The sequence below is a fragment of the Mastacembelus armatus genome, chromosome 11, assembly GCF_900324485.2.
Source record: "Mastacembelus armatus chromosome 11, fMasArm1.2, whole genome shotgun sequence".
Taxonomy (NCBI): domain Eukaryota; kingdom Metazoa; phylum Chordata; class Actinopteri; order Synbranchiformes; family Mastacembelidae; genus Mastacembelus; species Mastacembelus armatus.
Genome location: NC_046643.1, coordinates 18,084,896 through 18,099,450, shown reverse-complemented (window position 1 = coordinate 18,099,450; position 14,555 = coordinate 18,084,896). Strand labels below are relative to the sequence as shown.

Here is a 14,555-nt window from a genome sequence, read left to right as displayed (position 1 = left end):
TGTGACTGCTGCTGAAACTCATCATCGTTCTTCATTATTTTCTTCTATACGTTTTAAATAGTCTCAAACGCTTTGTGCAATTTAATGCACATAATTTATGCCAAATTTAACAAACAGTCAACACAAAGCCCAGAACTCACTGTCAGGATTATTTCATTAGTTTTTAAAACCATTGCCTACAACTAAAAAGTAACAGCTACCTAATTAATAAATTTACTCTTTTTGGCGCGGCGTATAAATATGCGCAAATATGGCGCAACGTGTGTTTCCCTGGCGACGAACCGGAACCGGAACTACGGGGAGACATGGCGAAGCGCAGAATGAATTATGTGAGAATCAGAGTCTGAGAAGCTGTTCCAGGACTAACGTTTTAAGTTTTTTGTTTAGATTTAGCACTTACATGCCCTGTTTGTTCATTTGGGCCTGTTAAGGTAAGATAATCCGTCCCTGTGTGTGCGGGCGGGCCAGGTGCTGTAGTTCAGCCAGTTAGCTAGAACATTAACCCAAACAGTGTTAGCTCTAGACAACACAGGGTGCGCTTGATTTATGGACAGCCGCTGCCCGAAGTTAGAGTTCATTGTAGCTGGTTTGGTTCAAGGGGAAATCCCCGCCCAGTCGGGACTAAGCGTGATGAAAATTAAAGCGCCTTAGACCACAACAGAAAATTTAACGTTAACCTAACCGGTATTTGGCGAACTGCTGCTTTGTGCAGCTGCAAACAACAATTAACAGTATCCATTAATTGACCTGCAGAAAATATCAGAATATATATCGAAACACGTCCTGTAGCAAATGCTGAAAACCCAAATGTTTAGGTACGACAAATACAAACCCCATAGCCACTTGAAAGAATGAGATTAATCTTAATAAAATATTTAATTTCTTGTCCATTCCCGTTATTATGAATAGAATAATCACTGCAGGTCTAGAGGCCACCAATCTTAAGTGTGTAGGTTACATTACTGTAATATGCAAAACCTCCCCCTACTACTAGTACTGCTACTACTACTACTACTACTACTACTACTACTACTAATAAATATGTACAAGTCAGTGAGAATAACACAGTAAGGCGAGTTAGTCTGATGGTGTCAGTCTGTAGTTAACGCAGACTGTGATGTGACCTGATGAGTTCTGTTTTGCTCTATTCATTCAATCCCAATTCTTTTTTTCAGCCACAGTTATGTCTTTAAAGAAACAATAACGTGTGTCACCGTTCACAGGGGAGAATGAGTGCGGAGGCAGCGGACAGAGTAGCTGCTGTGGGCAGCAGCCGGCCCAGCACACCTCTTCAGACTTCATGGTTTGAGTTCCTCCTGGACAGCAGTCTGCTGGAGAAACACCTGCAGAAGTCAAATCCAGGTCCGCACACTCACTCCAATATGTCAGTGTTTTTATATGAAGTCATAAAAGGCTTAAAATCCTGTGGTATATTAAATTTTGGGCGTGTTTAGTAGGAAAAATGGAAACAAAAACAGCATTGTGATCCTTTAAACCATGAGCATGCTGGTCCATGTCTGTTCACAGACCCAGTACCAGCACAGCTGATCATCCAGTTTCTGGAGCAGGCATCAAAGCCCTCAGTGAATGAGCAGAATCAAGTGCAGCCTCCAGCTGACAACCGCAGGAACCGCACCCTGAAGCTGCTGGCGCTGAAAGTAGCTGCCCACATGAAGTGGGATCTGGATGTACTTGAGAAAGGGTAAGCCTGTCCAATATGCCTTAAATCCACACGTTAAATCCACGCAAAATGTTCTGAATTTTCTAGAAAATCAGACATTTAAAGTTGCCATATCTGCAGTCCAAATACGATATAGGCTCCTGTCTTATGATTTGCTCTATTATTTTCTACCAGCTTGACCACTCCTGTGTTAAATATGTTACTGAATGAGCTCCTGTGTGTGAGCAAAGTGCCACCGGGGGTGAAACATGTGGACCTGGACCTCTCCACTCTGCCTCCTACCACAGCCATGGCTGTCATCATCTACAACCGCTGGTAAGTGAGAACACAAACTGGGGGTGAGATGCACCATTGACGTCATGCAGTAGCCTGACTGATCCACTGAGACTACTGGTTGTGTCACGGTGTTGAGTTTTAGAATACAGTAACTTAGAAAATTGAAATGATTAACTTGACCACTTCAGCATTAGATGGGTACATGGCATTACTGCTGATACATCCACTGAATATGGTGTAACAGTGAATTTTTCCACAGGGCCATCAGAACAATCGTGCTGAGCAGTTTTCCAGAGAAACAGACCAAACCAGGACCTCACCAGATGAACATGTATGTTTTGTTCCTTCCTCCATGCTCTGATTTTCAACAGGTGAATGTTGATTATAGAAAAAAAAAAAAAAACGTGGCACATCCAGGCTTAGTTGCACATGCTGTACATATAAATGAAAAAAACATCCATATCTGCTACATTGAAATGTAAAGGTACATCAGGGCATTAGTGACTTTTATCCTTGTGGTTTGTCTTAGGCTGAGTATTGTGCAGCAGGAGAAAGAAATGACTGAAAACATCCTCACTGTGGTGAGTTTAAAAAAAAAAAAAAAACTTCCGAATATACTTCTTCAGACTGATTGATAGTAACATTATTCAATTTCACATTTATGACATGCATACATGCATTTATAACATGTTTGAAATGAACAGTTTTCCTCTCATGACCTAGTCTTCTCTGACCCGCAGCTGAAGGAACAGGCAGCGGACTCAATCAGTGTCTTGGAAGGAGCTCTGCGGCTGAAGAAAGACTTTTACGTCCATACCATGAGGACTCTGGACCTGCTGACTGCGGATGCTGCTGCTAACGGAGAGACTGAGTCATCGACCGCAGGGCTTTGCATCAGCGCTGATGAGCTGCACTGTCAGGTTGATGACTTTTCTTAGAGCAGTTTATTTTAAGCTTAGATCTCTCTAAATACAACAAACCCCGATTACATATCCTAACAGGTTTAGAATTAAACTTTGCGTTATAGAATTTGATAAAAACTAAAAATGATTGTGCTTACTTTTAAAATATAGTTGTTTTTTTATTGAATAACTGACTTCATAGGTATTGGTTGTTCTAATTAGTATTTTGTTTCAGGTACATTATGATTTGGGAGGTATCTTCTTCCAGCAAAGCTGCACAGACCAGCTGGCCTATAAGAAAGCCAAGGATCACTTTAGACAGACAAATGAACTGCTAAAGAAGGTACTTGCACTGGTTTATTGTCACATTTATCATGTTGTGCTCAAAGAAACCTGAAGTGTTTACACTGTTGTTCTGGTGCAACAGTCTGTGGTTCTCAGTCCTTCCTATATTTTTATTTTTCAGCTGAACACGACTGTTCATGTCCACTTGGATGAGAAGCGTCTGTCTGGTTACTGGAACGCCTGCAAAGCTCTGACTGCAGACTGTGACCTATCTGACTCTCAGATGTCACCCTACAATCAGATCAACAGCCTGATCAGGATCCACAACTACCAGGTCAGAGTGCCCACATCAGAGCTTTGTCTGTGTGAAAATATGTCCTAAATAATATGGCACATTGTAAAACTGAAGGTTATTGACAGACACCGCAGGGAAATCTACCTGGTCTGAAGTAATCTTAATATGTTGTATTTTAATGTGTAGACCCAGTGACTGAGATGCCTTTAGTTCTTTTACAGGCGGTCATTGAAGCCTTCATCAAAGACAATGTGACCCGCAGTTTGCCAAGCCACTTCAGACGCTCAGTTCTCAGGGAGTTCCTGTACAAAGTCCAGCAAGGGTGAGAGCACACTTCAGTCCAAAACCCAAGCTAATTTAAATATAGGACGTAGGTCACCTACAGTAAATGTTTGATGGCACAGACAGTCACATACTCTCAACAAGGCTTCAGGTTAGAATCTGACAACTTCCTGTACCTGTGCAGGGAAACGGGCCTGGACGAGGTTTGCCACAAGCTGTGTGTTTGCAACGCTGTGCGGGATGCTCTAGAGGGAGAAATCCTCAGTGTGCGTTTCCAGCAGCTGCTCCTCAAACCCAGTAAACGAATAGTGGACTTCATTTTAGAGGTAAACCAGCTCAGTAATCTAAAGTCAGGACAGTCAATTGTCCCAACTGGGCAATAAGCATGATCTTTAAAATGATGGTCAAATTGAGAGCTTCACTTCTCGTTGCCCTGTAGGTGTGCATGCGGTCCCTGGAAAAGGACTGTCCATCTGAGACATCCAGAAGAAACATGGCCAATTTTATGAAGTGAGCGCCACTCAGCAAGCGTTTTAGTAAACCACTACCGGAGTCTGGTTTGATCCTGAACCATAGATACATTGATTTAATTTATTTCATGCAGATCACTAGATCAGAGCAGAGACACAGACACAGATCAGTGTCATATTCTGTGCATGGGATTTTCATTAAGCAGCACTGATCTCATTTAAAACGTTTACCATCAGTAAATCGTCTTTTTAAGTGTGACGACGTTAACTGGATGTAAACTAAACCATTGCTCTTGTGCAGGAATCTGTGTGAAAGCTTGGAGGAGCTGTCTCTGGTATTTGTGGTGTCGTCTCATAAGCTGTTCATGGAGCTGCTGAAGGAGGAGGAGAGGAAGGTCCTGGTGGAGCAGATGAGGAAGAGGTCAGCCACTATAAACCTCAGCGCCAAACCTCTGCCTTCCTTCTATGACATTCCAGGTCTGAGGTTTTCATGAATGCTTCTAGTCACCTCCGGTTTATCTGTTTCCTGTCAAATGCTGCCCAGTGGTGTGTGTCAGCCAGGTGTCTGTTAATACATTCTGGCTTGTCCTTCAACAGCTTCGGCCAGTGTGAACATCGGGCAGTTGGAGCAGCAGCTCATTCTGTCCCTGGAGCCACGCAGAATTAGACAGATCCTTATTGAGCTTCATGGCATGGCCGAACGACCCTACTGGAGGGTCAACAGCAAGGTCAGAGGTTTATGCAAACACTCAAAATGATTCCATTCACTTCAAGAGTTACTGTAATGTAGTAGTAACTGTAATGGTATCCATCAAATGTAATGAAAAATACATTTTGAAATAAATAACATTCGACTTGTGTATGATTACAGTGGGAGGTTCCTCCAGACTACATCAACGTCATCCTTTGTATTAAAGACAACCTGACCAAGGACCTGGTGTACATCCTGATGACCAAAGGACTCCACTGCATATCAATAAAGGTCTCGTTATATTATTAGTGCTCAGAGTTTTGACAGAGCAGTATTTCAAAAAATACTGCTATGGTAAAGTGAGTGTTTCACACTGATACTGTGCACTGAAAAGTTGTTTTCTTGTGGTCTCAGGACTTTGTCCACGCGCGACAGCTTTTCTCCGCCTGCCTAGAGCTGGTTACAGAGTTCTCACCGAAGCTTAGGCAGGTGATGTTGAACGAAATGCTGCTGCTGGAGGTTCGAGCGCATGAGACGATGGCGGCTGAGGGCAGCAAGGAGCGACCGCCCCCTGACCTGGTCAGCAGGGTCAGAGGTTACCTGGAGATGAGGATCCATGGTGAGTGGCTGGAAACACTGCAGCGGTTTCCTGATCTGTATTTGATGTGTGGCATTACAGCATGCACAAAATACTCGTATACCATGCCTGTTCTACCTGTAGTATTTCTGTGCAGTTAATGGGCAGGTTTACCTGAAACTGTGTAAAGTGTCATTTTCATTTGCTGGAAATGACTGGGAGCATTTGTCTGCAGATCTGCCTCTGCGACAGGTGGTAGGAGAAGAGTGTGTCGCCTTCATGTTGAATTGGAGAGAGAACGATTACCTGACTCTGCAGGTGCCACCACCCCTGGTCATGAACAACCCGTACATCAAGGTAAACCATGTTCTTCCACTGCTACCTCTTCATGACATAGAGGTCCCCATCATTTCTGACACTCACCACCATCAGTTCATCTTTTAGTCCAGGAACATTTATGCAAAATTTAAATTGAAGATGTCGTATTACAGTGTGAATGTTAATTTAAGAAGGACTGAAGTCTTGAACTCCTTTTAGGTGGTTTCCAGGATGGTTTGATAAGACGGGTCTGGGATGGTTTATTCTGGTTTTCCTTTACAAACTTTGTTTCCCTCCAACAGCTGGGTCAGCTCCTGGCGTCCACGTGTAAGGAGCTCCCCGGACCTAAAGAGAGCCGCCGCACGGCCAAGGAGCTGTGGGACGTGGTGGTTCAGATCTGCAGCGTGTCCATCCAGCACAAGAGGAACAGCGACGGCCGGGTGGGCCTCATCAAACAGAGAGAGTCCTCTATGGGCATTCTGCACAGGTACACACACTCTCGCTAATACTTCTAATATTACTGTTTACCTGTGACTCATTCTTTTGTGTTCTTAGGAGCAAATTCATCACTTTCATCAAGAAACTTAGGGTAAGTATTAAAGAAGCCAAACTTAGTGGAAATATTTGATTTTAATTGCATCAGGGGTAATGGCACAAAGGTAACAAGATCATCTTATTTTGGACAGGAGCCTTTGGTGCTGACGACCCTGATCTCACTGTTTGTGAGGCTCCACAGTATAGTGCGGGTACGTCTCCGATTAAAGCTGTGACAGCGATCAAATGAAATACACAGGAAATGTACTTTACTGACTTTACAGCAGGGTAAAAAAAAAACAAAACATAAGATTGTTCTGTGCTCTGTTGAACACTCCTTTTTGGGTCTTCTGGGTAATGGCATGTTTTCTTTTTCATCAGGATGATATTGTGAATGAAGTTACAGCGGAGCACCTCTCTATATGGCCATCGTCTCTTCCAAAGTAAGATCTTGTTTTCAAACGATTTTCTACAAATTCATTCATGGTGACTGAACCACTAACGGATCATCTGTGCTGACCAGCATACAGGCGGTAGATGTGGAAGCCGTGGCTGTGACGGTGAAAGAGCTGGTGTCCTACGCTCTAACTCTAAACCCCAATAACCAGTCATGGCTCATCACACAAGCTGATATCTACTTCGGTAAGAAGAAACAGCTGTGCTGCTGAAAGAGATACACAAGATGTGTGAATGATCCATTTTTCTGTGGCAAGCAGAAAATGGCCACAGAAAAGTTTCTGGAAACAAGTTATAATGTTGACGCCTTCCGTCTTCTCTCTGTAGTGACAAATCAATACTCGGCCGCACTGAACTTTTACCTGCAGGCTGGAGCTGTGTGCTCAGATTTCTTCACTAAAGCTGTGGCCCCTGATGTTTACACTGACCAGGTAAATCTCACAGGAAATGGTTAAACAAAATGTTTTTTTCACTAACAAGCCAATAGTTTTTATTAAATCTAGTGCAACTTAAAATAGTGACACACTGAATGTTCTTTGAAGGTTCTGAAGAGGATGATCAAGTGCTGTTCAATGATGAACTGCCACACACAGGTCAGAGATCACACACATACACACACACACACACACGGACATGAGTACACGGTCTCCCCTTACATCCAGCCACTGCACCACTACTGTCTCTACTGTTCTCTGCCCCACTTATTGAAACCACTTTTCTCTTTATGTTAGGAAATCAGCTGGGTGGCACAGAAACTGCATGTGAACACAGATGGTATCTTTAGTGTGTACCTCTCAGACTTTAGTAGACTGATCTCATTCTCAGGTTGCTGTCCTGTGCCAGTTTCTGAGAGAAGTCGACTACATGACGGCATTCAAGGCTCTTCAAGAGCAGAACAGGTTTGCCACAGCAGACTTTACGACCAGCACAACCTCTAGAGCTATTCCTAATGGCTAAACTAATATTTTCTCATTACTGCAGTCATGATGCCATGGACTCACTGTACGACTACATCTGGGACGTCACCATCCTGGAGTATCTCACACGTATCCTTCGATACTGACATATTACAGCACGAGAGGCAAACGGGACAAAACCACATCATACAAATGTTTTACCTGTCTTTTACCTGTCTCCTTAACTGTTCGTTCAGATATTCACCACAAGCGGGGCGAGATGGAAAAGAGACAAATAGCTGTGAGTCTGTCAGATAAACTGCTGTTGACAGTATAGTAAAATGTCACATATTTATTCTGACTTAAGGATAACTTTGTGCTGATATGACCTGATCACTCATTATCAGCCAGCAAGTTGGCCCAGATGTATATTCCTATGCAGTTAGCTGTAATGTCTACCCCAAATGACTTATCTTGTATGTGCTTTGTGCAGCAGTTCAGCGATTATTTCAACAGGTCTTTTACAATAAGTGAATCCTTCTACTTTCTCCTCAGATAAAAGCGATTGGACAGACAGAGCTGAACACCAGTAACCCAGAGGAAGTTCTGCAGCTGGCTGCACAGAAGAGGAAGAAGAGGTTCCTGCAGGCGATGGCCAAACTATACTTCTAACGAACATGTGACCGCTGTCAGATACTGGCAGGGTGGAAATGTTTTTTTTTTTATATATATATATATTTTGTAGTAGAAAATAAACTTCTAAATAAATACAGTTCATTTGTACACCTGTTATCATTGAAAATGAATTCTTAAAGAATAAAACTCCAGTGCCCTGAGTTACAAACTATGTTTCACAGCATCACAAAGACAAAACAGGGCACAAATGAACTGAAGAGCATGCACTTCATTTTTGCTAATGCTTTCTGACACGTGTCCATCTGGGTTTAAATAAAGTAGGCAGGCCACAGTATCCCATTTAAAACATGTTTTACCTTTTGGCTATCAACATATTTAATATGCTACAAAAAGTAAATAATTGCACATTCCATATTAAAATGTAAGTTTCTAAAAATGACAAAACCCATCGCAAACCTTGACACTTTTTTTTTAAAGCATTTTTCTTTTCTCAGTCAAAGCACCCAGTTGCTAAAATCTTTGAAGACAAAAAGCTTTGGTCAGGATTCCTTCTAACCTTATTTAGGCACATTATCCTGGATAATTTGTTCGGTGACACATTTCACAGTAGGTTTGAAATAAACTCCAATGTAGACTGTTCCAGTTTTTTAGGAGCCATCTCTAGTAAACAAGACCCTCTGTGTTTGTGGAACTTTAACCCTGTGTCCTCTATGTTCACACTCACTGCGAGTTGTCGTCTGGTAATTCAGTGTGTGCAGGTTTTCTCAGTGCTATTGGGAGGAGTTGGAAACTGGCTGTTCACCTCCTTATGAGCGGCATCCTCCTGAAATAAACAGGTTCACAAACACAAACTGATGATTAAATGGCAACAGTAAATATCTGTTTAGATTTGCTAATGACCTGCTGTTCTAGCCGCAGTTTTATTTTCATTTGTGTTATGATTATCCACAAACTTAATCCTCGTAAGTAGAAATGCAGCTTAATTAGATGTGTAGATACTTAATTCCACTACACTCACAGCTGCAGTCAGAATATTAATATCAAACAACTGTCTCAGAAAATCACATTTAGACCAAGAAGAAATTATCTTTGTAATTAAAATGAGAATCCCACCTCACTGTGAATCAAGTATTTATGGTTTCTTTCCTAAGTTTCTCTACAAACTCCAAAACACATTCCTGAGATTTTTTTTGTCTGCGTTATACAATAAACCACTATCTTCCGCTGTACATGTCAAAGATATAAAAGGACTATGCTGGATTGCTTTAATTAACTACAGCTCCCATGAGGCTTTGACAGTGGCCCACACACCAAGAATCATAGAATAGGCTTGACAGGTCTGTATCCACATCACCTCGCTCTTTTAGAAATACAAGAACAAGAAAAAAACCAAGAAAAAAACTGACCAGCATGGCCATGTAGTCTGTGTGTGTCTGGATGTTGTGTCTGTCTTCTTTCTTTATTCGAACAAAATCCCTCAGAGTCGCTCGGCCAAAGCGGCTCGTTGATTCAACAAAGGGAGCCATCCAGGTGACACATGGCTGGATGACATCCCTCGACAGACCTGAGCACAAAAAAAAAAAAAAAAAACAACAAAAAAAAAAAAAACACCTGTAGTTCACATAACTTCAGGAAACGGGATGGGCAAAGAGCAGTGAGGGGGTGTTTATAATCTGAGTTTAATTAGACCCTCTAGCCCAGGGGTCTCTAATTCCACTGTCCTGCTTCCTTTCCAACTATCCTTGACCTTGCAATTTCTGAATGGCTGAACACATTTGATCCAGGTAATCAGCAGTGGGTAGGGCAGGGATACTTGGAAAACAAGCAGGACAGTCGCCCTCGGGGACTGGAGTTGGAGACCCCCTGCTCGGCTGAAATCAAATTCAGTAGGGTACCTTTAAATAATAACAGTAATGCACACATAAGACTTTCATCCTGTTATTAGGCTCATAATGCAGCAATTGACCCATTTTTCCACTCTGTCCACGTTTGTTGGACTCCCAAATCTTACCTGAAAGTTTTTCAACTGTTTCCAGTTGAAGGAAGTGGCACAGGACTGAAGCGGCCAACACTTGGTACTGGAAGTGCAGTGAATTTATGTTGAGGATGCAGAGATCTAAAAGCTGCAGAAACAACAGTAATGAGCCAGAAATACATGAAATACAACCACAGAAACAACAGATCTAACCCTGTGCACAGCTGTGTGCTCATCCATCAACCAGGGCGCTGAGCTGGAGAATGAACATTTGCAAGTGAAAAAGATTGTGACTCAGGAAGTTTAGATCAGTCATACATGATTACATATCTGTCTTTGAGAAGCTACTATAACTGAAGAACATCTGGCTACAGACAAATGAGGAAGTAGGAACACACTTGTCTAATGTCAGTGTCTCACAGCAAAATGACATCTAACAATAGCACCATCTTGTTATGCTTTAAATGCTCCGTTTTTGAAGCAGCTCCGTCACAGAAACGCTGACATCAGTTTTGAGGCTGAGGTTTGTGTCAGTATTTATGCTTAAAAAACTGTATCCCATCCAGAACTTACCCTTGTCATCTGGATAAAAGTGTCCTGTGGAAACTGTGGCTCCAGCAGGTCAGAGTTGGGATTCATTGATGCCATCTGGAAATAAAGCTTCAGCCAAGACACAGCTGTTTCAGGACAAAGGTTCCAATTCAACACCTGCAAAACACACAAAAATATAATTATATGAAAATTACCACACTCTTATTGCTCACTAATAAAGAATAAAGAGTCAAATATCGCAATACCTTTACCTTCAAAATAATTAACTCCATTTCAAGAATCTCACGCTCAAAGTAGGTCCCTGCAGTGATATACGCCATCTGCGAGAGCTTTGGAGGACACGCTTCCTACAAGCACATGGAACCATTAACATAACTACAAACAGCTCTTCTTCATCAAGCACTGTGCATATTTGACAAGCAACCTCCAAAGTATGTCTATTATATGCTATTAAACCATTAAAACAACTCATAGGAAGTGTCTGAAAAACAAAACTGGATGCATTTGGACTGTTAGTTCAAAGTAAATAAGATTTAGCTCTGCAGCCACTGACTCATTTCTGTTTTGTGTTTAGTTGAACAGTGTGCAGTCTATTCTGCCTCTCTGTCATAGCAAAGACATCACCACACAGCACAAACATATTTGTCATATTTGATTTGTAGAGTTTTGTTTAATTTGGTTTTAAGATGCTTTGGGCACAACAGCGCTGATCCCTCCTTGTTCTTTCTTACCTCCATCTTTGATGCTATAAAAAGACAGGTGATCCCAATGAGCTGCAACATGCCCTTTTCAATGTTGCTCTGGGCCAGCATGAACCGGTCAAAGTAGTCCTGTGCCAGGTAGAATGTCTGCCGGTGAAGGGTGTATGCCTCGCTAACCTAGTAAAACCAGTGAAAACAATGCACGTTCATGATTTAAGACATTTACTGATCACGACTGATGATTTAAAATGTGATACTGCCTTGTTTGGAGAAACCTCTTCTGTAAAGTATACAGGGACTCATCTATATTTAAGTCATCTACAATAGATGACTAAAATATAGATGAATGATTTAAGGTTACGCATGAAATAATAACTCACTTGGTTTTAACGACTACTGAACAATCAACTTGCCTCAATTAACCAGTCGAGGAGGATCGATCTCATTCTGGGTTGTATACTCGGATGCTTGTGCAGGAAGTTTTTGCTGTGTTTGTAACTGTGCTCCTTGCTGACAATCTTCACCCACACATCTTCAGAAGAGCCCCATCTGTAAACATGTGGAAAAACACTTGTTAAAATGTTGCGCAGAGGACATCAACAAACTGGGGCCAAATAGCACAATGATTACCCAACATAAGGCAGAGGAGACGACAGAACCAAAGAATCTTTGGGAGTGGGAACTGGACAGCCGAGTTCATGGCTGTCAACCCTGACCCCCTTCTCAGGAGCCTCGATGAGAAGACAGGGCTTGGTGACGCCTTGGTTCTGTAATAGAAAAGAAAACACACTAATACTTATAGTTTACAAAAACTGCACAGAAATTATATTTTTATTGTGCTGATTCTGGTTCCATATGTTTTTTTGTTTTGTGCTTTCCCCTTTGTCTCCTGGTGATGAGACAGGTGAACCCGAGTGAGGGATCGAAGGGGTACAGGGCTTTGGCTCTTTATGACATTACTCTAATACCGTTTTTGTTTTTCCTTCCTTCCGAAGCACTCTGTGGTCATATTTTACTTAAAACAGTGCGCACACTGCCACTGCCTTTATTTATCTATTTTGTGCATTTTAGCTGAATTTACTATGCTTGTACAAGACCGATAAGAATACATTATAAAATAACAGGACATACCTTCTCACAGTGCAGCTTCGACAGGGGCTGAACCTTTTTTCTGTTGCTTTGCTGCAAGGAAAACTGTCTGTAAGAACCATAACGCCTGATTAAAGCTATATGACATCTTGAATAATGGTTTGTATGGGGTCTTACCTTAGCAGCCATCCGCCCTGGAGCATTTTCTGATCTTTTCTGCAGGCGACCACTACAGAGACATTACATAGAATTAAAATCTGAGCTGGAGTCTAAAAAGTGATGAAAAATGAACTTAATTACCTTCGTCTAGTCATAGCTGTGTCTGGGTCTGGATCTGTCTGTAAAAACAGAATCATTGGGAGGCAATGTTAGTGTTTAACTATAAAACAAGGAAGTCAGTCCATGGGTGACTGTAGACAAATTTGAATCCAAGCCTGTATAAAACCACTACTATTAAAAACTGGAGTGTTTGTTGTGCATCTTATACAAACATATCTTTGATAAACGCTCTGCATCCTTCACTTAAAATCGTGATGCTAAAACTTTAAACCTGGAATAACCTTTTTTTGCATTTTAATGACACAAAACCAAGAAGAACAGCAGGAAAAAAAGCACAGAAACACCGGTCACAGCTTCAGTACAACAAAAGACAAGGCACACTGTGCAGCAGTCGAAAGTTTTAATGTATTAATCAGAAATAATTGTTGTCACCTGTCAACCAAATATTGACGCTAGCTTGTATAACAGACAGGCAAAGTAAGAAAATAACGTTTAACGTCAATGACTCAACAAGAATAAGAAGCGACTAGCTGCTGCAGGTTAGTCCTGAGCTTACTCTGGTGGAGGCAGAGTGGTTCAGATGTGTTAAAGATAAACTAGTTAATTAATAAACTAATTATAACCAGCTCACCCTACTCAGCTCCGAGTCCAAAATGACTAGTTTCAACTTACCGCTGGCGCCAGTAGACGCCCGTTCATTGGTGCGTCTTCTTCTTCTCTGATTTTATTGGTGGAGCGCGAACCAACGAAGAAGCGCTGCCAAATTTGACTGACAGGCAAGTGGACGAATCAGAGCTTAGAACCTAGAACCCACCCACTCGACGAGAAGGTACTGAAATTTTAAATTTTCATATATTTTCTCCTCTGGTGTTTTTGTTAATTTTATATTAAGTGTTGAACACATGGAAACAACAATAATAAAAAATAATATGAAAAATATGAACGTGACATGCAACAGTTTGGAGTATTCAATAAAAAGTCATGCTGTCAAACATTTTGACTAAAAGCTGCACCGCAATTGACTTGAGGAAATGTCGCCCTAATTTGGTTAAAGGTGGAATTAGGGCTCCTGTCTGATGTACTTTAGAAAACAGTCTTTATATCATAATATTTGATATGATTACAAATCAATAATATTAATTTCTTAAAAACAACAGACGCATCATTATATTCAATTAATTTTAGGTAATAGCTACTGAGCTTAGGCACAGGGGCACAAAGGGTCAGGAGGCCTATAGACTAGATACTTATGTACAGGCTGTTAACATTTTATTTGGAAGAACAACAAAACAACTAGTTAAAGACACACACACACATACTATAAAAAACAACACGAAACAAGTAAAAATAGACACAAACTGGTTAAAAAAAAACAACAAGAAGATGACACAAACCACAAATGAAGCGGTTGCTCAATGTGTGATTCCTGGTACAGAATTAGGGGGCTTCTATTTTATTTATTTCTGTGGGTTGATTGTCTTATAATTTGTCCAAGTAATAGGATTCATACTAGGTGATAGATGATATCTGCAAGAGTAATTCAGTCTATTCATTAGAATAGTAGATTATAAGCAGTAGCATCTAGAAATCATTATGATACCATATGACTGAATATGTTTCATTTAGTCACTATATGATATTAATTTAACTTGGCAATTTA

The 14,555-nt window shown here is 41.2% G+C and overlaps 2 protein-coding genes across 4 annotated transcripts; one reads left to right on the top strand and one right to left on the bottom strand.

The window, feature by feature from the left end:
* Nucleotides 1-295: 295 nt before the first annotated feature.
* Nucleotides 296-8,362, top strand: ints8 (integrator complex subunit 8). 2 transcript variants are annotated; one of them, XM_026300856.1, is made up of 28 exons: nucleotides 296-431; nucleotides 1,224-1,362; nucleotides 1,528-1,702; nucleotides 1,856-1,996; nucleotides 2,217-2,288; nucleotides 2,487-2,538; nucleotides 2,698-2,877; nucleotides 3,095-3,202; nucleotides 3,326-3,478; nucleotides 3,661-3,761; nucleotides 3,906-4,047; nucleotides 4,161-4,231; nucleotides 4,493-4,668; nucleotides 4,789-4,919; nucleotides 5,063-5,173; nucleotides 5,297-5,501; nucleotides 5,695-5,816; nucleotides 6,080-6,264; nucleotides 6,333-6,366; nucleotides 6,464-6,523; nucleotides 6,693-6,754; nucleotides 6,835-6,953; nucleotides 7,095-7,198; nucleotides 7,310-7,360; nucleotides 7,593-7,666; nucleotides 7,749-7,813; nucleotides 7,921-7,964; nucleotides 8,219-8,335. In XM_026300856.1, the coding sequence occupies exons 2-28, from the start codon at nucleotides 1,230-1,232 to the stop codon at nucleotides 8,333-8,335; spliced, it is 2,988 nt and encodes a 995-aa protein (XP_026156641.1). In that variant the 5' UTR covers nucleotides 296-431; nucleotides 1,224-1,229. The 2 variants fall into 2 exon arrangements, with proteins under 2 accessions (XP_026156641.1, XP_026156643.1); XM_026300858.2 differs by lacking the exon at nucleotides 296-431 and having other exon boundaries at nucleotides 1,230-1,362; nucleotides 8,219-8,362.
* On the bottom strand, nucleotides 6,417-13,566 carry LOC113126745 (G1/S-specific cyclin-E2-like). Of its 2 annotated transcripts, XM_026300860.2 has the most exons (13): nucleotides 13,527-13,566; nucleotides 12,917-12,954; nucleotides 12,794-12,845; nucleotides 12,659-12,709; nucleotides 12,158-12,294; nucleotides 11,941-12,076; nucleotides 11,558-11,704; nucleotides 11,078-11,173; nucleotides 10,848-10,982; nucleotides 10,311-10,422; nucleotides 9,706-9,863; nucleotides 9,024-9,122; nucleotides 6,417-6,975 (listed from the first exon to the last, which is right to left on the bottom strand). In XM_026300860.2, exons 2-12 carry the CDS (start codon nucleotides 12,928-12,930, stop codon nucleotides 9,045-9,047), a joined length of 1,116 nt encoding a protein of 371 aa, XP_026156645.1. In that variant the 5' UTR covers nucleotides 12,931-12,954; nucleotides 13,527-13,566; the 3' UTR covers nucleotides 6,417-6,975; nucleotides 9,024-9,044. The 2 variants fall into 2 exon arrangements, with proteins under 2 accessions (XP_026156645.1, XP_026156644.1); XM_026300859.2 differs by lacking the exon at nucleotides 6,417-6,975 and having other exon boundaries at nucleotides 7,397-9,122.
* Nucleotides 13,567-14,555: the final 989 nt, after the last annotated feature.

Coding starts and splice junctions, on each gene's coding strand:
- LOC113126745 (XM_026300860.2), bottom strand. Junction 11,174..11,557: donor TTATAGCATCAAAGATGGAG/GTAAGAAAGAAC, acceptor ATGTGCTTGTAG/GAAGCGTGTCCTCCAAAGCT. Junction 9,123..9,705: donor CAGACTACATGGCCATGCTG/GTCAGTTTTTTT, acceptor TGTTTATTTCAG/GAGGATGCCGCTCATAAGGA.
- ints8 (XM_026300858.2), top strand. CDS start 1,230: ATGAGTGCGGAGGCAGCGGACAGAGTAGCTGCTGTGGGCAGCAGCCGG. Junction 2,878..3,094: donor CTGATGAGCTGCACTGTCAG/GTTGATGACTTT, acceptor ATTTTGTTTCAG/GTACATTATGATTTGGGAGG. Junction 6,265..6,332: donor TCTATGGGCATTCTGCACAG/GTACACACACTC, acceptor TTGTGTTCTTAG/GAGCAAATTCATCACTTTCA.